General features: G+C 47.4%; 1 protein-coding gene across 49 annotated transcripts in view; it reads right to left on the minus strand.

Annotated features, from left to right (window-relative positions):
- Positions 1-21,558, minus strand: part of ATXN7L1 (ataxin 7 like 1) — a 462,010-nt gene that overhangs the window by 4,018 nt on the left and 436,434 nt on the right. For 26 of the 49 annotated variants that reach the window (XM_003482700.5, XM_021063506.2, XM_084977377.1 and 23 more), the window contains 4 exons: positions 13,765-13,960; positions 8,970-9,091; positions 3,789-4,734; positions 606-680 (listed from right to left, as the gene is read on the minus strand). In XM_003482700.5, the coding sequence (XP_003482748.1) occupies positions 606-680; positions 3,789-4,734; positions 8,970-9,091; positions 13,765-13,960 (1,339 nt within the window). Of the gene's footprint in view, positions 1-605; positions 681-3,788; positions 4,735-7,270; positions 7,577-8,969; positions 9,092-13,764; positions 13,961-21,558 lie in introns of all 49 variants that reach the window. The other 23 variants (XM_005667724.4, XM_021063503.2, XM_084977362.1 and 20 more) reach the window with 1 other exon arrangement.

Below are 21,558 nucleotides of genomic sequence, written 5' to 3' on the forward strand. Positions count from 1 at the left end.
TCCAGATGTGCATACATACACTCCACTGGAGAAAAGCACTTCTACATCAGCTGTTTTCACACCTCAAGTTTATAAAAACTCCTACATCTACCCTGAAGAGTCCCACCAGGAGACCACATCCTGAATGGTAGCTACCGCTCCCCAGAGGCCTTGAGAAAGCACTGACAGATGTGTGCCGGGAGCAAGGCCCTTCAGTCAACAGCAGCATCATTCATTTGCACAATAACCTTAGGAGGTAGGTACCCATTTTGCCATTTAACAGGTGAAAAAATAGACTCAGAGAAGTGCTCTGCTTAGCATACAGCTGCTAATAATCACGGCGATACTCGTGTGTTATAGCTTAGGAATTTTGTAGAGGCTTCAATGTCAATAAATGAACTTAATCCTCACAAAAGCCACATGAGACGGGGCTATGAGCCCCATTTTCTAGGTGAGGAACCTGAAGCACAGGGAAGTAACTTGCCCATGGGCACACGGCTTATTACTAGCAGGCCTGGCTTTGGGCACCTTAACTGGAGATGAGATTTAAGCCAGGGTCTGACCCCAACGGCCACATTCTTTCCACCTGCTGATGACTTTATGGACTTTTGCCCCCAGTAACTTACCTGTCGGCTGTGTCCTGGGCTGGATATGCTTGAAGGACTGGATTGCGACAAAGCTAGGCTGCTGCTTTTCCCAACCTGAAAGATACCAGTGAAGCCCTGCTCAAACATAAGAGCCAGCTTGGGAGAGACGCACTGATGCCAGGCGTCGCACGGAGAGGAGGCAGGTGCTCAGTACCGCCCTTGCTCTCCTCCCGTTGTGTGGAACTTGTGTTTCTACCTTAAATGGCAGAGAAAATGAATATGCTTCAGGGGGCCTAGATGATGCCCCTCTCATCCCCGGAGGAAAGCAGAATGGAGGGGAACTTTACTTTTTTTTGCTGAGCCCGCTGTGTGCGTTAGTTCCCAGGGCCACAGATCCTACCTGGGCAGCATCTGAGCCACAGCAGTGACTCCTACTTGTGCTTCCCAGATGCTCAGACGGCAAGATTCAGGGAGGAGGACCAGCATTTCCACCTGGGACTGCAGTCCCAGACCCACCTCGCCTCAAGCCCAGACTCCCTCGGACCAGCTGGGAATTAAATGCCCATCGTCTTTTTCGGAGCCAGTCTCCCCAGCACACTCCTTGCTGTTTCTAAGGAAAACAGTAAAAGATGGCACTGGACTTCCCCTTTCGGTGGGAGCCGGAGCTCTGGTCCTCCTAGGACCGCCGTCACAGGGTAGGGGAGTGTGGCCATTGGGCTCCTCCCCTTTCTCGTGATTGACCTGAGCTCCCAGTGGGCTGGGTCCTCAGGGGAGCCTGTTTGTGCTCAGGCAGCTCCTAAAAAGAGCTCATCCTGTATGTCAGTTCGCCTTCGCATAGACACCTGCCTTACATTCCCAGTCTTGGTTTCTGTTGCTGTGAGCTGCAGCCGCCGGCCTCCACCACAGCCACAGCAAGGCTGGCTCCTTAACCTGGCCAGGGATGGAACATGCCTCCTCATGGATACTAGTCGGGTTCCTTAACCACTGAGCCACGAGGGAACTCCCCTTTTCTGTTCCACTTAATATCTCTATGGCATATTTTGGCCTTACACCTACCAGATACAATTAAATAGATCCCCAATTGGCCCCCGTATCATGTTTATCTTGAATTTCTCAACCTCAAGCCGTGCCTCTCCCAGTCTCCCAGCAGAATCAACACAGATTCCAAAGGTCTTTCCCTAACACCAGGAAATCACCGGTGGTGACCCTGGATAAAGCCTTTTCTTAATGGCCTGGTGATAAGCACCAGGGTATCACCTGCACTGGAGAACCAATACTGACTAGATCCAAGGCAGCTGTTCAGTGCATCAGCCTTTCTGGTTTCCTTCCCGATGTGCACTCTCTGCTGGAGGCTTGTCTGCTCCTTTCGCCACTGGTTTTGACTAACTCATCTTGTTTACTAAACATTTCATATGATCCTCAGACCAAAGAATCAACGGTGCCACATTCACTCGATACAGAAGATGGAGGTTAAAAGCCCAAACTCCAGAGCCAACGTGCCTGGGTATAAATTCCAGCTCTATTATTTACTCGCTGTGTGACTTTGAGCACATTGCTTAATCTTCCTGTGCCTCAGTTTTACTCAACTGTAAAATGGGGATAATAACAGGTGAAGATTAAATGAATACTTCAAGTGCTTGGAACAGAGTCCCTCCCACAAGCTGTTAGAACGTCATCAAAAATGGGGGTGACTCAGGAGTTCCCACTGTGACTCAGTGGTTAACGAATCTGACTAGGAACCATGAGGTTGTGGGTTCGATCGTTTGGCCTTGCTCAGTGGGTTAAGGATCCAGCATTGCCGTGAGCTGTGTGAAAGTCACAGATGTGGCTTGGATCCTGCGTTGCTGTGGCTCTGGCATAGGCTGGCAGCTACAGTTCTGATTCGACCCCTAGCCTGGGAGCCTCCATATGCCGAGGGTGTGGCCCTAGAAAAGACCAAAAAAAAAAAAAAAAAAAAAAAAAAAAAGTGACTCTAGAGCTTTGCTGCTCAGGGTATGACCTGCACACCAGTTCAAAGGCACTGCCTGGGAGGCTGTTAGAAATGCAGACTCTCAGACTCCACCCCAGACCTGCTACCTTAGAATCTTTTCTTTATCCCTCAATGATTCAAGTGTATTCAAGTTTAAGAAGCCCTGGCTCTGCCTTCCACCTTGGGACCCAGAGGTGGCACCAACCAGCAGTTTAGTCTCAGGTGGGTCCCTGTGGGTGCTGGCCGCCCTCCCCTGCATCCCTGGAACTAAAGATGTGTGTGAGTGCCCCAGCCCTGATGAGAGGACCTATGTAGCCCCCACCCACGGCTCAGCCTTGGCCTCGGGCTGCAGTTTGTCTGGCCCTTGAGATCCCAACTTGCTGTTTCTTGAGTGTTTACCTGTGCTTTGTGAATCCCCCTCAAAAATGTTCTCTTCAGGAGGTTTTCACAAGGCTCACACAAAGATGATGCAAACATGAAAATATCTTTTTAACAACTGCCTGTCATCTCCCCAAAGGCTTCCTCCCCAGATGGGGCTGGGCTTGGTTCCGGTCTGGCCCACTGAATTCTGTGACTGTTAACCTGGGACTGCAGCTACAGTCTGTCCGTGCTGTCCTGGCTTGTCCTTCCCTGCCCCCGTCCTCTTCTCTTCATTCAGAGGGCACCCGCATGGGACAGGTTTCCTAAGCAGCTTCCCCAGCCTGAGAGGAAGACTCGAGGATGAAAACAGAGCTCAAGGGAAAGAAACATGTGTTCCTGGACCACATCACATTCTCCCAGACCCCCTTGCACCCACCCTCCTCTTTGTAGGAAGGAAAAGTGGACCTGGGTCATCAGATCATCTGCCTGGGTCTCAGGTTCTTCCTAAGGGGGTGCCAATGAGCAGATAAAAATGCTTGGCAATAGACCTCTTCAATAAGATGGTCCTCAGAACTCCAGATGTGCAAGAGAGTGGGGTGGGGGACCTGGAATCTCTCTGCCTTGGTTTCTACATTTGTAAAGTGGTGATTACACCTGCACCAACTGTGCTGGGTTGCTGTGACACTTATATAGGACTTAGAACAGTGCCTCGCTTGTGGTGGGTTAAATAAACTACTCTCAGAGCAGAGGGTGGAATTGCCCACGGGGAGAATGAGGATGGGACCCAGGCTTGTGTTACCTGTCTGGGCTAAGCGGGGGTGGGGGGGTGGGGGCACTGCCTGGCCCCCCTCCCCCGCGGTGCCAGGAGGCTCCTGGAAGGATGAGTCCCTTACCTGCCGAGAGGAGGTGCTGTTAATGGGATCGGGCACCGGTGCGAGAAGGCTGGGCGGGTTCTTTCTGTGAACGCTATTCATTCCAGGCATTTTAGTGATTTTACAGGCTTTGCTACTAGAGCTCGAGTTCTTACGCTTTTTTCCTTCTGATTTGTCAAAAGAGAGGGGCAGAGAAGACACGGCATTGTGTGAGGCCAGAGAGAGGTCCCCTGCAAGGGAGGGCACAGAGAGGGGACAGGAGTCACTGCTGCCGCCCACCGAGCCCACGTGTCTCACTAGGTCCGCGGGGCCGCCGGGCAGCGAGGTCCGTCCTGAGGGCTCCAGTTTGGCACTGAGTGGGCTCACCCCATTGTTTGAGTTGTGCACAGACAAACTGTTATAGGGAGGGGCCGCCTGATAGGAGTTCAAAGCTGAACTGGCATTCAAGACACAGTTCTTTTTGTGGGGCCCTGATAATGGGGACGAGAGGGGTGTCTGCAGGGATAATGAGGAGGAGGAGGAGGAGGAGGAAGTCGAAGACTGCGGCTTCCTCTTTTTGTTACTTGGAGACTCGTCGCTACGGGCGGACAGGTCTTTGACTTTTGAGGATTTGCTGGTTTTGGTTTTGGATGGCTTGTGGGATGGGGAAGGGATGACGGCTGGTATCGGGGACACGGCAGATGGGGCCTTGAAGGTTGAGTCCATGATGCTGAGGGTTGCGGCCACATGAGGGAAAGCTGTGGTGTGTGACATGAGGGCGCTCGGGTCCGGCGATGTCACAAAAGCTGCATTTGAGAGCATGGCTGATGTCATTATGTAAGAAGAGGTGAGTCTCGAGCTGATGGGAGCTGAAGGAAGATACACAGCACTGGGGTTGCTGAAAGGCTGTAAAACGGATGCTGGAACGGGGGTAGTGATGTGGGCTGCTGGCGAGGGCATGGGGCTATCTGCCGCAGGAGGGATCTTCCTAAACATGAGAGAAGAGTGAAAGAGAAACAGTGAGAAATAGGCTTGGCATTGCTCCAGAAGCTCGATTAAGCGTGAGCATCAGGGCTACAGAGAAAACCCTAGCGGAACCAGACTATGGAAAATGAAGCCTTGAAGGATGGCAAAATCTGAATTATGGCCCTTCCCTATGGTTCCCCCCATTGCAACATCCAGCAACCCAGTTTTAATCACTTTCAGGTTTTCAGATCCTTTGCTCCATGCTTGGCTACTGGATAATGACTGGTTTGGGTTCATGAATAAAAGGCGAATGTTATTTAGAATATAAATTTCCCCAACAGTATTCCCCTCCGTTTTTTTCCCCTTGGTAGTGATGAGGGTGGTTTTTAATGAGAAGTGATCATTTCACACCTAGGCCCTGGCTTGAAGGAAGAAGTGTGAGGATGGGGCTTTGCCGCCTACACGCGAGGGCCAGGTGGTCCCCCTGCACCCCTGCAGCCTCTGCCCGCCACCTCTCAGGGCCTCCTGGCCCCTCCTGTACCCTGCTCCCCAGCCTGCTCTTGGCTGGAAGCATCCTGGGAATCACCCCTCTCCGCATGGCCCAGTGTCCTCCTGCGTTTGAGACCTGCAGCCCTGGTTTACCCTGTGGAGACGCATTTCCACGTCAGCTCATGGCTGCGGGCTCTGTTTTTTCCCTCTTTGCTTCACTCTGCCCCAGCTCTCACTAAGGAGCTCTCACTGGGGTGTGGCTGCCCTTCAACAGGTCTTCCTGTCCTGGTGTTAGGAAGGGGGAGGGTGGAAGAATGGGGACCCTCATGTATCCAGAGAAGGGGATCCGGAATGTCTAGCCTGTTCTGAAGATAAATACAGGAGAACGTACGCATGAGGCGGGGGGGGGGGGGGTCTTCCTGAAAGCAGGGGGCGACCTGGGAGTCACGTCTGGCTCCTAAGGTCTGTGGGGCCCAGGCCAGCAGCAGGTGGACGGGCCTGCTGGGCCTCCCTGCACACTCACTCTTCTCACTGGTGCTGGAAAGAAACAGCTTCCACTTTCAAACCATGGCCTGGGTTGATGTTGCTGCTACTCTGGGGATGGAGAGGAGCATGGGGGCCTCAGTGTCACTGTGTCCCTGACTTTTCGGGAAGGGATACTGGCCTCAAGAGTCAGGCGAGTATCTTCAAACTGGCTCCTTCTGGTCTCTCACTTTCCTTCCTGCTCCCCGTGTCCCCTGGACATCATTTCCAGTGTAGCTGGGGCTCCCTCGACATTAGAAACTAGCTCTGCTCCCTGGAAAGCAGCACTTGAAGGCGGGCAGGTGTGAGATGGGGCCTCCCTTCTCCCCGTGGAGGCCCCCTCGCTGCTGCATATCAGGACGAGGCCGGGAGCCCTGGAAAGAGGCGCCACTGAGGAAGAAACACCTCCTTGGCGCTGCTCTCTCTGAGGGTTCAGTTTTCTGTCTGTGATTTGGTGTCGCCTATGGCTTCCATCTCTAGGGCAGAATCGAGAGGAATCCTTGAATATACAAAAGCGCAGCGTCCTTGAAAACATCCGACTGAAGAGCTCAAATATAGGAGAAAAATGTTGCCAAACCCAGTGTGGCCGTGATAGTGTTTGAAAATCTATTTCCTCTCAAGCCTGAAGAAGGTAAAAGATCCTGTCAACGCTAAACAAGGGCTCCATTAGTACTTGTTGCAATGAATGAATGACTGACTGACTGGATGGATGGATGGATGGATGGGTGGGGTGGTGGATGGATGAGCAGGTGAACTCTCAGCAGCAACATAACTATGCATGCCGGGCAAGGACTCCCATGAATCAGACCGGAGAGGTCTAAACATGCCCTTGGAACTGTCTGGCACAGCACACAACCCCTTCCTAACAGCACCAGGGCCCATTTCTCAGAGCGTGGGGTGTCAGCACACCGCGCCGTCTCTGCTGGCGGATGCCTCCTGTGCTTCTACAGGCATCCCGCTCAATCTTTCCTTGACTCAAGTTTCCCATTGGCTGAAGCACGGATAGAAATCCATGTGGGCAGAGGTTTGGCAGTTACTTGTAATGGAAAGTTATTTACAAATACCAGATGGCTCATTTAGAGAGGACCCTAATGGACGAACTTAAGGTCTACTCTGTCCCGATTTGTTAATTTCCCATTTAATGGTATAAATTCAGGCTTCGGCTTACGCTGACCAGTAGAGCTGAAGTCCTCGGTGTGTCCTGGCTGACACTCAGCACTGGGAGGGGTGCTGTTTGTCTGCATGCTGTGGACTGCTTTCCTTTCTCTCCCTGCTCATCGTAAGTGAGGGGAGAAGGGGCAAGGGAGAAGCAGGGTGAGGGGTATATGGCAGCTCACTGTCTCTGAGAACCCCTTCCCCCGTGCTAGACAGTTACTGTGTTTTTCTAGGTGCCAAATGGCAGTGGATTTCAGCGTGGAGGGCTGTGTCCCAGTTTAAGCTTTGCACGCCGGCCTAGGGAAGTCCCACACAAAAGCCCACAGATGCGAATAAATTACTGACAGTGCCCATCCTCCCCTGCCAGCTGGCATGGACATCCAGATGCTGACCTGGCTGAAAGAGAATACTGTGCTGGCGTCTCCTGATGCAGAGTTAAATGCTTGTTAAAGAAAAAAGAGTCTTGGCCGTTCCTTTTCTTCCTAATGTCTTCCACGCCCCCATCGGCTGCCATCCCTCCAGGTTCGGGCCCGTCGGGGCCTGGGGTTTGGGCAGCGAGGTTGAGAGGGCAGCGGGGTGCTACGCTCTCCAGAGTTGACACCCAGGCAGCCCCAATGTTGCTCAGTGACAGCAGATTGGTTAGGCAAGTCCTGAAAAGGGGGGAGGGACCTGATGCCCTGGGGCTCGGGTTTCTGTGCCTGAGGAGGAAAGGAATATGGAGCTTGAGCCGACAGGACACCAGGCAGCGAAATACAGATCAACACATTCCTTCCACGTGTCCAGGGGTTACAATTCCACAACACAGGAGAGCAAAGCGCTGCGGGGTCACCAGGGCTGGCAGCCACGTTGGGGGCACGCGCACAGAAGGCTAAGTCACCAAGTGACTGGGAACACGGTAACCCCACAGGCAGCCGGCTGGCGGCTTCTGAGAAAGGACACAGGGTTGATGGCAGGGTGCCGTTTAGACACACTGGGCAGTCACTTCAGTGAGAAGAAATGCTAAGCTTCTCTTGTGGCCCTTTCCGACTTCACAGGACGTGTCAACGGGTCGTCCTAAGTCCACCACGAGGGCTTACTGCAGGCTCAGGGGAACTTACTTCTACAAGTGCTGGAAGTTCTTTGAGCATCGTGGTGAATAGAGCCTGAGGTGCCATCACTGCCTGGGAGAGGGCAGGTTTTGAATACTGTTTCCACCCTACCCCACCCTCCCGTCTTGGGACAATGTTTTCCTGGACTGCACTGAGCAGCATGAGGGGCTGAGTGTTGGCTTTCCTGGACCATCGAGGCCTAGAGCTGAGGGGTCCACAATGCTATGGATATGTTATTGTAGGAGCTGACCTTGGCAGGAGTGGGGGCTGGGGACTGCCAGGGGGGCGGCCTGGTGTTATCAAGTGGCTGGAATGGCGGATCCTTATGTGCTGTGGTTGGAGTGGGTCTAGCCTGTCATTCTGCACAATAGCCTTTCCCAAAGTCAAGACAGCCTTTTCCTTTTTATAAATCCACCACAACGTTAACACATCAGGAGGTGTTGGAGGATAAAAGGGCCGAGGGGAAATGGGATGTAAGCTGGGGTTAGGATTGACAGAAGTACGTGGGAAGGGCCAAAGACAAGCTTAACCAACTTCACAACATGGCCCAGGATCTGCCCTGTTGGCCGCTGCATGTATTTTTTCCCCCGGGACATTAAGCCATCATAAATTGTTCCGTCACCATTATGAAATTTTTCGTATGGACATCGTAGCGTTCACATTACAGACAGAAGCATATTCTCAATATCCTTAGATGCTTTCAGGCATAGCAACAAGGCCCTTGGATGCCGTTAAATAAACGAGGTCTTATCTAATACCTTTTCATTTATCGAGAATATTAGCAACCCCAAAGTGACCTCCAGAGAAGACAAAACATACAGTATATCCTACACGTCTCTGTAAAACTATGGGCGAGCCACAAAGAGGGGCTGACATTTAAGAATTAATCACGAACCCCAATTTCAGAATCATTTTGTTCAATGGAAAGCCAGCCAGAGACATTCATTTAGAAAGTTGGGGTTCAGATCTCAGACCTCATATTGCACAAAAACCGCTCACTTACTTCCACATCTGTGAATTCAAGTGTTTTTCTACCATGGAGTTTAGTGCGAATCGAAAACGATCCCATCTTCTGTCAAACACATAGTACCCTCGTCCCATGAGGCGACTCCCGAATGAGCAAAACTGTGAGGGAAAAAGAAACATTTTAATTTTGATTACAGGTTAATACGCTAATATCAGCCATACGGAGAAAAATAAAATTTGCATAAAAACACACAGGGGTACAATTTTCTTCAAAATAAAGAAGCAAATAGTACCAAAGCCAAAATATTTCTGTGGTGCTTCTGTTTGAGCGCCTAGTTTTTTTTTTTTTTTTTTTTTTTTTTGTCTTTTTGCCTTTTCTAGGGCCGCTCCCTTGGCATATGGAGGTGCCCAGGTTAGGGGTCTAATCGGAGCTGCAGCCCATGGTCTACGCCAGAGCCACAGCAACGTGGGATCTGAGCTGCGTTTGCGACCTACACCACAGCTCACAGCAATGACGGATCCTTAGCCCACTGAGCAAGGCCAGGGATTGAACCCGTAACCTCATGGTTCCTAGTCAGATTCGTTAACCACTGAGCCATGACGGGAACTCCAAGCTCCTAGATTTTTTTATAGAACCTCCCAGGATGACTCAACAATAGTGACATTCAGTCTTCAGTGGCACTGAGGGCTACCCTCTCTGTACTTGGGATTGAGCCAGCCTTGTTGGTTGGGGAAAAAAAAAAAACGCCAAACCAACAGCAACCAGCAGTCAGGGCAAGATCTTGGCACCAGGGGCTTGTCACATGTACCATCTTCTGAAAGAAGCTGGTGGCTCCTTGCCTCTCATCAGGAAGCTGCTGGTTCTAATGTTCACCTGCCAGTGGGCCATACTTTCCTATCTGTGGTCCACAGAGCCACTTCACCGCCAACTTGGCTAAACTCCGTCCTTTCCAGGTGCTAACCTCATATCCCCTCCCATCAGCACTTGCAGGCTCTGCCCTGGGACACACCACTGCCTCCAAGCTCACGCTCATACCATTCCCTCGGCCAGCCATCCCCTGCCCTCTTTGCTCAGCCCATTCTAATTCTCCACTCTCTCAGGGCCCTAATTAAGACTCTCAGGTCTGGAGTTCCCTGGTGGCTCAGTGGGTTAAGGATCCATTGTTGTCACTGCTGTGTCCCGGGTCATTGCTGAGGCACGGGTTTGATCCCTGGCCTGGGAACTTCTGCATGCCCCAAGTGGGACCAGAAAATGAAAAACAAACAAACAAACAAGCAAAACCCTCTCATTTCCAGTGGCTGAGTCACCTTACTACTCTGAACTCCCAGAAACACCTAGACGTACCTCACTACATTTCACCTGAGAATCACTTCATAATTTGGAATGTTTCTGTGCCTGTCTTGATGATTATAAATGTATACAGGTCAGGGACCCCATTCTCTTCTTCTTCTTCCTCAATGTGAGGATAGTAGAGATTTAGGCTGGATGGATTACAGAGATAAGGTTGCACAAAGTGTTTAGTGCAAACTATCACACTTAAAGCATAGAGCTGAAATATGAGCACTTAGACGTTTAATAAACGTCAGTTGATAATGTTGTTAAGACAACCAGAAGGCCAGCAGACAGAAATGCAAGAAGTGGCCTCTGAGAAGGTGACATTTGGCTGGTCAGAGCTTAGGCGAGTCTAAAATGACACTATAACTCAAATGCAGCTTCTCCCCTCCTCCAGGCCTCTCCCAGCAGCTCCCTGGCCTCCATCCCAGACACAGTGCTGGGTTGGCATTCATTCCACAAACCCTTCCTGGAACCAGCCTTTGGAACAGTTCTGAGGAGGAAATGCAAGACCTTCCCTTTGTTTTGTTTCTGCTTAGGTTCTGGGGGGGAGTATGCATTAAAATCTTGCCGCCCATCAAATCTGGTACTCCCGATGAAAAACTCTTTTCTGCACTTTCACATTAAGTGCTTCCTGGCCAAGTAAGAAACCATAGAAAGGGAGTTCTCCCACGTGGAGGCTGGTGCCCAGCAAAATGTGGAAGCGGGGCCAGGTCAGGCATCTTTTCCTTCTTCATATCCTTGCTACAAACACTTTAAACAAACCTTCGTTTAAAAAAAATGATTTAGTGTATCAATTGGCCATGAGAAAAAGGACAAAGCAAAGAAACAAATCCATGGCCTTTCCATTCAAATCAGCCAAACATTAAAGCACACAAATCTGCCAGGACCAGAGTTGAGCTAATCCACTGTAGCCTGGCAGTTTGTCATTTGGACAAAGATCTTGATGTGCTCCAGCGTCTGGCCTTCTGGCAGAGCCTGGGCTCACTTTCAGACTTGGAAGCTCGAGACCCCTTACTGTCTGCACTGCCTCTGCCTCTAATTCAATATAGATGCAAGGCTCAGAGCCCCAAGAGGCTCCTGTCCTTGGTCGCCTATGATGTCCCAGGCAGGGCTATAGACTCTCATTGCGGTGGCCACTGGGGCAGACCCCAGTGGTTGTCAATCTCATCGACTGCCACCCCACTCCCAGCTCTCCCTGCCTTTTCCTTGTTCACAGAACCACATGTCCTTTCTGATTTCTGACATGGAACAGTGAGCAGGAAAGGTGGGTCTCTTTCCAGAACTTTGCAATGAATTCATGGCTGGCTTCATCCTGTTACTACAACCCCATCTTTCTCTGCCACTGATGGGCATAGGGGTGGGCACATGACCTACTTCTGTTTAGATGGAAGGGAAGGTCTACTGGGCGGGGCTATATATGTAGGAAGATCTTCCTCCCTAAGAAATGATATAAGATTGCATCTTAGAAGAAGACCCCTTTGTTTGTCCCGTCCTCCCTTTGTAAAGGCCAACCACTGGGTGAGGATGTGATACTGGAGTCGGAGCTGTGCATGAAAGGGGAAGAGGGCTGCAGAGACTCTCCCTCAGCAACAGGACAGTGTGGAGATGCTGAACCAAGCCTGGAACCACTTGCCACTAGGCTGCTTGTTATATGAGACAAGTAAATGACCCAAGTGAAGATATGGGATGAGTTGTTTTCTATCGCTGGCAGTCAAAGGTACTCCTGATTGTCCCTATTTCTATCTGGCCCAGAAGCAAAGTCTCAGGCTGTTGGTGAAGTACATGGCACCATCCTCCCCAGAAATAGGAAGTGAATTTTGCCTTCAAAATCACACTGATAGAAGGGAGGAAGGACCCTATCATGATGCAGGGCTGATTTCCATGCGATCCAAGGACAAAACTCATCTTACAAGGCTCATGCTGGGACCAGAGCAAACTGGCTATGGGGTCCCTCGTTCCTGGTCTCTCTGAATTTGGCTCTATGACGGGAGCACTAGGCATTCCCTTCTTCTTTTTTTAAAAAATAATATATCGCTTTTATTGATTGATTGATCGATTGGCTGCACCCAACTTCCACGTGGAAGTTCCTGGGCCAGGGATGGAACCCATGCCATAGCAGTGACCAGAGCTGCTGCAGAGACAACGCCGGATCCTCAACCAGCTGTGCCACAAGGGCACCCCTAGGCATTCCCTTCTCAAGTGTTTGTCAGGCGAACATGAACAGGCCTCGAGCTCACGCCTTCTTTTACTTCCCATCTTGGTTTTGTGACCTTCTGAATTGTTAAAGTGGGCTCTTTCAAGGCACTGGGAAGAAAGTGACCTTTTCTTTAATCAGCAATCACGCTGACATGAAATGCTTCCTCCTTTCCTACACACACGCAGACCCACACACACTCAGTTCTGGTGCCATACGCTCACATCTACTAATAACAATAAAACTCAGAACCAACAGGGGAGGAAACCAGCCAGGGCTGGCACCTGGCACATTGCTCAGACAGACGGTTTCCAAAGCAGGTGAGCTAGACTAACTCTTGAGATCAGAGGCTCTGCTCTTAGACGGGCAAGGCAGGAAGGTCAGCTCCCCAGTGCTCTCGTATAAACACCAATGTTGCTTCAAGGTGGACCACAGACACTCAGGTGTTTAAAGGACTATAATCAGCTAGGAGCCTTTACCTTTCCTTCGGGATTTTCTTTTTTTAAAAAAATTTTATGGCTGCACTCAGAGCATATGGAAATTGCTGGGCCAGAGACTGAATCTGAGCCACAGCTGCAACCTATGCTGTAGCTGTAGAAATGCAAGATGCTTAACTCATTGTGCTGGGCTGGGGATTAAACCTGTACTTCCAAAGTGACCTGAGACACTGCAGTCAGATTTTTAACTCATGGCAGCAGCACTCCTTTATTTATTTTAATTTTATTTTGGCCGTCCCTAGGCACATGGAGTTCCCAGGCTAGGGATCAGATATGAGCCACAGTTGTAACCTAAGGTGCAGCAGTGGCAACACTGGATCCTTTAACCCACTGTGCTGGGCCAGGGATTAAACCTACATCCTGGCACTGAAGAGATGCTACTGATACTGTTGTGTCAGAGTGGGAACTCTTCCTTTGTGATTTTCAATGGGATTTCTAAGTCAATTACTCAACTTCGGGGTAAGTTCCTTCCCTTTCTTTTTTCTTTTTATGGCCACACCTGTGGTACATGGAACAAATCAGAGCTGTGGCTGGAGCCTATGCCACAGCCCCAGATCTGAGCTTCACTGAGACCTATGCTGCAGCTTGCGGCAACACTGGATCCTTAACCCACTGAGTGAGGCCAGGGATCAAACCCACATCCTCATGGATACTAGTCAGGTTCTTAACCTGCTGAGCCACAACAAGAACCACCAGGGAAGTGTCCTGGAGGCCTTCTTATGAAGGATGCTGTCGGATACAATCACCTAAATACCACAAAGCATAGGGAAAAAAAATGCCTGGACAGAAATGGAAGGTGGCCTACCGCGAGAGGTCTGGGGTGGTGGGTGGAGAAATGACAGTCTAATAACTTCTCAGCTTCGTCGGCTCCGTCCATCTCCCCTTCATCACTCGACAGTCGGCTGGCGAGGTCACCTCCAACTAGGGGCAGAGAGGGTTCCGGAGTGTAGCCACTGTGATTTGAAGATGTGCTGCTGCTTATGCTATTTGCAGATGATGGTCTACGGGCAGGAGAGAGAGAACAGAATAAACTTTCCTGTGGGAACAAGACCTACCCAGTTTGACAGGGCTTGGAAGGTAGACCAGTTAGCCTTCCTGACAGATCAGGGAAGGCGGGTCAATGTCACATTTGCACAAGGGAAAAATTTGGGCTGAGAGGGTTAGCAGTGGCCAGCTCTCTACTGTGATCAGGTGGAGCTGAGGCTCTGCCTTCCCTGGATTTGAGTACCCGAGAAAACGCCACCGATGTATGCGGGATAGAAAAAACAGCAATGCGACAGAGAGTTAGTTAACCTTAAAATGGGTCTTCTATGAATTCAGTTATGATTCATTCATTTGCGTGTAAATAATTTATACTTGTCCTGTAGTTGCTTCTCTTTGAAAGTGGACCCTGATGGGAAAATCAACCAGGTAAACAAGTTCAGGTCAATCAATAAAATATCAGTGATGACAAAAGACTTCCCTACAAACCTAGCTACTAAACTCTGGCTTTGTGAAATTGTTATCACACTAGCATGAAAACATGTTTTGTCCCAGCAATGGGGATACAAGTTCCTTACCCCACAGTCAAGCCTGTTTCTTCCTATCAAGTCGTAAGTAGTTTAATTGTATCTTCTGAGGATGAAGGCTTTCATTTAGTTTTTGACAAGCCGCTAGACCCATGGGCTGGCATGCTTGACTCAACAGTAGGTGTTGAGGTCTTATGTTTCTCAGTGAGGGGATGAATGAATTCCATGTGTATTAACAAGACAACATATCTCATTTCAATTATGGCTAAGCTGATAGAAAGGCAGTGTCACGCTAAGAGGTAGTACTGATACTTCCTGAGCAGTAAAAAACAAAACTAAAGAAATATCCACTTCAGTAGAAGAGTTAGAGTAAGGAGAATGGTCAAAGTTAATTGTTAGTTGTTTTTACTGCTTATCCACTTTCTTTTTTTTTTTTGGCCATGCCTGTGATATGTGGAGGTTCCCCAGCCAGGGGTCAAATGCATGCCACAGCAGTGATCTAAGCCGCTGCAGTGACAACGTCAGATCCCTAACCCACTGAACCACCAGGGAACTCTCTACTGCTTCTCCACTTTCACCAGGTGATTGATTAGGGAGAAAAAGAAGTTTTGGAGAGAAAAAAATTAGGATCTTAAAAAAAAAGATTTTCTGCTTTGAAAGTTGCATCTTCAAGTACATGAAGCAGCCCTGCTCATATGTCTCTCTTCTCCCTCATTTTCACCCTGGATTCTTTGTCATTTCTTCTTCTTCTTCTTTTTTTTTTTGCTTTTTAGGGCTGTACCCTTGGCATATGGAGGTTCCAGGCTAGGGGTCTAATCGGAGCTACACCACAGCCAAAGCAACACCAGATCTGAGGCACATCTGCGACCTACACCACAGCTCATAGCAACGCCAGATCCTTAACCCACTCAGTGAGGCCAGGGAGCCCAAAGCCTCATGGTTCCTAGCTGGATTCATTTTCACTGTGCCATGACGGGACGCCTGTCATTTCTTTCTTAGCTGTTAAATACCTGAGTTCAAATCAGATCTCCAAAGCGTAGACATGTAAAAACAAAGCCACAAAGGCAGAAACAACCCACATGTCCATCAATAGATGAATGGACAAAATGAGGTGTATTCATACAAATGAATATTAGTTAAGTCTTAAAAAGGAAGGAAGTTCCGAGGCACGCTACAATCAGGATAAACCTTTAAGATGGTATGCTAAGTGAAATAAGCCAGTCACAAAGGACAAATGTTGTATGATCCCACTTATATGAGGTACCTAGAATAGTCAAATTCATAGAGGCAGAGAGGAGAACAGTAACTACCAGGTGCTGGTGGTGACGGTTACACCACAATGTGAATGTACTTAATGCCACTGAACCATACCCTTGGAAATGATTAAAGTGATAAATTTCATGTATGTGCATGATGCCATTAAAAAAAGAAGCCCTCACAAGACCCCACAAATAAGGCCACAGGTAGTTTTCCAGTGTCATTACAAGAACTCTGTTGCTACGACAATTTACTACTGACTAGAAACTTCCCATCCTTAAGAAACAAAGAGGCCATCATTCCACCGGTTAAAAGTCTACAGTCCAGAGAACACACCTCCCCAGGTATACTTCTTGCTCTGCTGGGTGAGAAGGGGCAACAGCCCTATTGTCTTTACAGCTGAAGACTCAAACAATGAAACAATTTTGATAACACCATAAAATATAAAGAAAGGAAACAGCCTTCATAATCCTGCCACCAAGATCAAGCGCTACGACTCTTTTTTTTTGGCCGTACCTACAGCATGCACAAGTTCCTGGGCCAGGGCTTGAACCTGAGCCACTGCAGTGACAATGCCAAGTCCTTACCCACTAGGCCAACAGGGAAGTCTCAAGTGCTACTACTGATCTGATTTACATCCTTCCAGACCTCTTTAGTGTGCATACACAGGCACATGCATTTTTAAGCAAGAACCAGATCATACTGCACATACTACTATGCTTTTTTTTTCTTAACCTAGTGATGTAGAAATCTTTCCATTATAGAAATATGTCTTTTTTTTTTTTTTTTGGTCTTTTTGCCATTTCTCGGGCCGCTCCCGCATCATATGGAGGTTCCCAGGCTATGGGTCTAATTGGAGCTGTAGCTGCCAGCCTACACCAGAGCCACAGCAACGCGGGATCCGAGCTGCGTCTGCGACCTACACCACAGCTCATGGCAACGCCAGATCCTTAACCCACTGAGCAAGGCCAGGGATCGAATCCCGTCGTTCCTAGTGGGATTCGTTAAGCACTGCACCATGATGGGAACTCCAGTCTAATTTTTAATACTCCCCAGTACAGTATTCCATAGTATGGACATACCATAATTTACCTAATGAGTCTAGCGATGGACAAGTTGAGTCCATACTTTCTAGTAGGCTCCTTTTGAAGCCTTCTCCACCATGACAGGACCTCCCTAGATTGCAGGAGATAAAAGTGAGCCAGATTTTGTTAAGTGTGATAACAGTATCATGGTTATAAAGGAAAAGATCTTGACCTTCTAAAGATGCATTTGGAAATCTTTAGAGGTGAAATGCCAAGATATCTGCAATTTACTTCAAAACATGTCATCAAAAATTGTAGATGAAGTCAAAACAATGGCAAAATATTAACAGTATAACAGTTAAAACCAGGTATGAAGGTGTTCATTGTATTAGTCTCTCTACTTTTCTTTACATGGGAAAACTGCATAATAAAAAGTAAAAAAAAAAAAAAAAGAAAAAAGAAAAAGAAAGAATGTGAGCTGGTAGTATAGGTGTGTATAAGAAAGTGGCTGAAGAACTTACTGTAAATGGGGCAGATGGAATGAGCACAGCTCTCCTCTCTCTCCCAAAATGTTATTAAAATCATAGTAAAGGAATAAAAAAGGCATTAGCCCCAAATAACAAAGAGATCAACAGAGCTATGGTGATATTATGGTGATGACTTCCCAGCCTCCATTTAACCCCTCAACTGATAACGGGACTCTCATTCATCTTGTAATGACTGGTTTGGAAAGAGCATGGGAAATAAAATAAAATGTATTTTGGAGGGTGGGTACTTCTGCAAAGATTTTTCTCACTTCTTCTTTCTTTTTTTTTTTTTTTAAGGGCTACGCCCACGGCATATGGAAGAGTTCCCAGGATGGGGGTTAAATCGGAGCTACAGCTGCTAGCCTATGCCATAGCCACAGCAACACTGGATCCGAGTTACCTCTGCAACTTATACCACAGCTCATGGCAATGCTGAATCCCCTACCCACTGAGCAAGGCCAGGGACTGAACCCACAACCTCATGGATACTAGTTAGATTTGTTTCCACTGTGCCACAAAGGGAACTCCAGATTTTTCTCACTTTCTATTATAAAGAGATACAAGCACAGCAGAGGAAACTGTAAACAAAACGAAAAGACAACTCGCGGAATGAGAGAAAATATTTGCAAGTGAAATGACCAACAGGGGATAAATCTCCAAAATATACAAATAACTCATGCAGCTCAATATCAATAAGAAACAAACAACCCAATCAAAAAATGGGCAGAAGATCTAAATAGACATTTCTCCAAAGAAGACATACAGATGGCCAAAAAGCACATGAAAAGTTACTCAACGTCTCTAATTATTAGAGAAATGCAAATTAAAGTACAATGAGGTATCACCTCACATCAGTCAGATGGCCATCATTAAAAAAGTCTACAAATAATAAAAGCTGGAGAAGACGTGGAGAAAAGGATACGTCTACACTGTTGGTAGGAATGGAAATGGTTCAAATACTATGGAGAACAGTATGGAGGTTCCTTAAAAAACTAAAAATAGAGCTACCATATGATCTAGCAAGTCCCACTTCTGGGCAAATATCAGGAGGAAACCATAATTTGAAAAGATATATGCACCCCACTTTTCTTTATAGCACTGTTTATAATAGCCAAGACATGGAAGCAACCTAAATGTTCATCCACAGAGGAGTGGATCAAGATGTGGTTCATATGCACAATGGAATATTACTCAGCCACAAAAAGAATGAAATAATGCCATTTGCAGCACCACCTAGAGATTATCATACTACGTAAAGTCAGTCAGAAAGAGAAAGACAAATATCCTATTACTTACATGTAGAATCTTATTTATAAAAATGATGTGGGAGCTCCCTTCGTGGTGCAGTGGTAATGAACATGACTAGTATCCATGAAGTTGCAGGTTCAATCCCTGGTCTCGCTCAGTGGGTTCAAGATCTGGCATTGCTGTAAGCAGTGGTGTGGATCACAGACATGGGCTCAGACCCCAAGTTTCTATGGCTGTGGTGTAGGCTGGCAGCTATAGCTCTGACTGGACTCCTAGCCTGGGAACTTCCATATGCTTCGGGTACAGCCCTAAAAAGACAAAAAGACCAAAAAAAAAAAAAAAAAAAAGGAAATGAACTTATTTACAAAATAGAAGCAGACTCACAGATTTTAAAAACATACTTATGGTCACCAAAGGGGAAAGAGAGGGGGAGGGATAAATTAGGAGTTTGGAGTTAACATACACATGCTACTAAACATAAAATAGTTAATCAACAAGGACCCACTGTATAGCACAGGGAACACTACTCAATATTCTGTAATAATCTATATGGGAAAACAATCTGAAAAAGAATGAATGTATATATACGTGTAATTGAATCACTTTTCTATACACCTGAAACTAATACAACATTATAAAACAATTATACTCCAAAAATTTTTTAAAAATAAATAAATAGGAGAGACACAAGGAAAAGCTGTGTCTTCATCTGGATCATGTTTTTTTTTCCTGGAAATACTACAGCCATTCCAAGATTTTGGAGATGAAGCCAAAAGACCAAAAAAGGATGGAATAAAAGAAGGGCGGGGAAGAGGCGTAACCTCTGACCATTGAGGATGGCTGCCCTTTCACTTCTAGGCTTCTGGTCACCAGTGGTAAGAAATTTCCTAAGTAACTGGAGTGTTTAGTAAGCAAGCTTTTCTGCTACTTGCACCTGAAGTGTCCCAACAGATGCAAGTGTGAACAAAAAGGTTTTAACACATTTTAAGAACAGACTGTGGCTGAGACTGTTAACTGCTGGGAAAGGGGCTCACCTTCCACGGAACCTCGAGAAGCAGGGCACCTGGAGCTGCAAAGGTCATGGGTAATGTGAGGACTAAACATAATGGGAGAGGTGAAAGTCTCAGTATGTGGTAGCTGGACCCACAGTCATCACTGCTACCTCACACAGCTGGAGGACTTGCTCTTGCCCCACCAGCCCTCTCCCCCTCCAATCAACTTGCCAAAAGTGAAACCGAACCAGAGAGATTCTAGACATGGGGCTTGGCAGAGACCAGAAGGGGGTGCCCAGGGGTAGAAACTGGGGGACTGTGGGCTGTCCCTGGTCAGATCCTCAGCTGGCACTCCCAGAATGCCCACTGCCAGGCACATCAGCAGGCAGGGTTCTTCCCTTGGGGAACCGATAGGCCCCAGAGAAAAGGCTTCCACATCCTGCCTTTGGGAATCCTCTAACACAAGGCCGATTGGTGACGTGATGACCATTTGGCTGACTGTCCTGCACATAGACCTCCATCAGCCTGCTAGAGCTTTTCCTCAAATGTGAATGGTCGGGGGCCAACAAACTTTCCTGCAAAGCTGACCAACCAAACATCAAATGCATGAACACATACCTGAAAACAAACCTAGCGGGAGATGAAGATTAGAAAGGAAAAGAGGAAAAACTAAGAAAGCCGTCTTCAAAGCTGTTAGAATGGTAACATCTCTATAAAAGACAGTATCTTATAGGATATTTTAAGAAACCATTAGGTAAAAAGAATCAGATCCTAAAATTTAATACATCAGCGATAAATTATTTAATATACAGTTTTGAAGGTAAAGTGAAATATCTGGTAAGAAAGTGGAACAAGAGATTGAGAGACATAGGAGAAAAGAGATAAGAGAATGAAAAGACCAGAACAAAAGGTCCAACATGCAATGAATAGGAGGTTAAGAAAGAAAATCAAGATACCATGGGGAGAAAATTATTTAGTATGTAACATAGGAAAATATCCCAGAAACAGGCATCTCCAGATTGAAAGGATCCACTGCGTACCCAGCACAATGAACGAAAAAAGACCTACATCAAAGGGGATCGCTGAGAAATTTCAGAGCCCCATGCTTTAGGGATTAAAAGTGAAATCAAAATGATATTATACTTCTTAATAAAAACCTTCGATGCCAGAAGCCAATGGAAAAATTGTCTTCAAAATTCTGCAGGGCAATGATTTTCAAAATCCAGGTACATACTCAGAGAGAGTATCAATTAAGTGTGAGCATTGAAGAAACACATTTTCAGGTGTATAAGGACTCTAAAAATGGACCTCCCATGCACCTTCACAGGAAACTAGTGGAGAAGATAGTCCATCAAAATAAAGGAGCAAACTAACAGAGACGGCATCCAGGGGATCCAGGAAACAGGTGTCCTAACACGGAGAGGGTAAAGACAGTTCCAGAATGACAGCAGCTACTGATTTTCAGGCTCTTTCTATACTATTTGTTTTTTAAACTATGTGCCTATATTACTTTGATTTTAAAAAAAGAAGTTTCATTAAGACAAAAAAAATTAGGGAGTTCCCATTGTGGCTCAGCAGGAATGAACTCAACTAGTATCCATAAGGACATGGGTTTGATCCTTGGCCCTGATCACTGAGTTAAGGATCCAGCCTTGTCACGAGCTGTGGGGTAGGTCTCAGATGAGGCTTGGATCTGGTGTTGCTGTGGCTGTGGCGTAGATCAGCAGCTGCAGTTCCAATTCAACCCCTAACTTGGGAACTTCCGTGTGCCACATGTGCGGCCCTAAAAAGAAAAAAAAAAAAAAAAAAAGAAAGGAAAAAAAAAATAATAAGTTCCGGTTGCTAGACAAAAAAAGAGGACGTGATGGGAGAACCGTGGAGAATAAACATGAGCATGAATACGGTGAGTTCCGGAGCAGAATCAACTGGGAGCAAAGGCAGAAACACGGATGAGTGAAAGGCACATGAGAGCACATGCGCAGAGGAAGGAGCTCGGAATCTTCTCCTTTTCAGGCCCCTGTCACTCAGGAAGTAGGCACCAT

Source organism: Sus scrofa, chromosome 9, assembly GCF_054392235.1.
Source record: "Sus scrofa isolate SSC_HxYL_T2T_F1_AM1 chromosome 9, Sscrofa_HxYL_maternal_Yorkshire_Landrace_v2.0, whole genome shotgun sequence".
Taxonomy (NCBI): Eukaryota; Metazoa; Chordata; class Mammalia; order Artiodactyla; family Suidae; genus Sus; species Sus scrofa.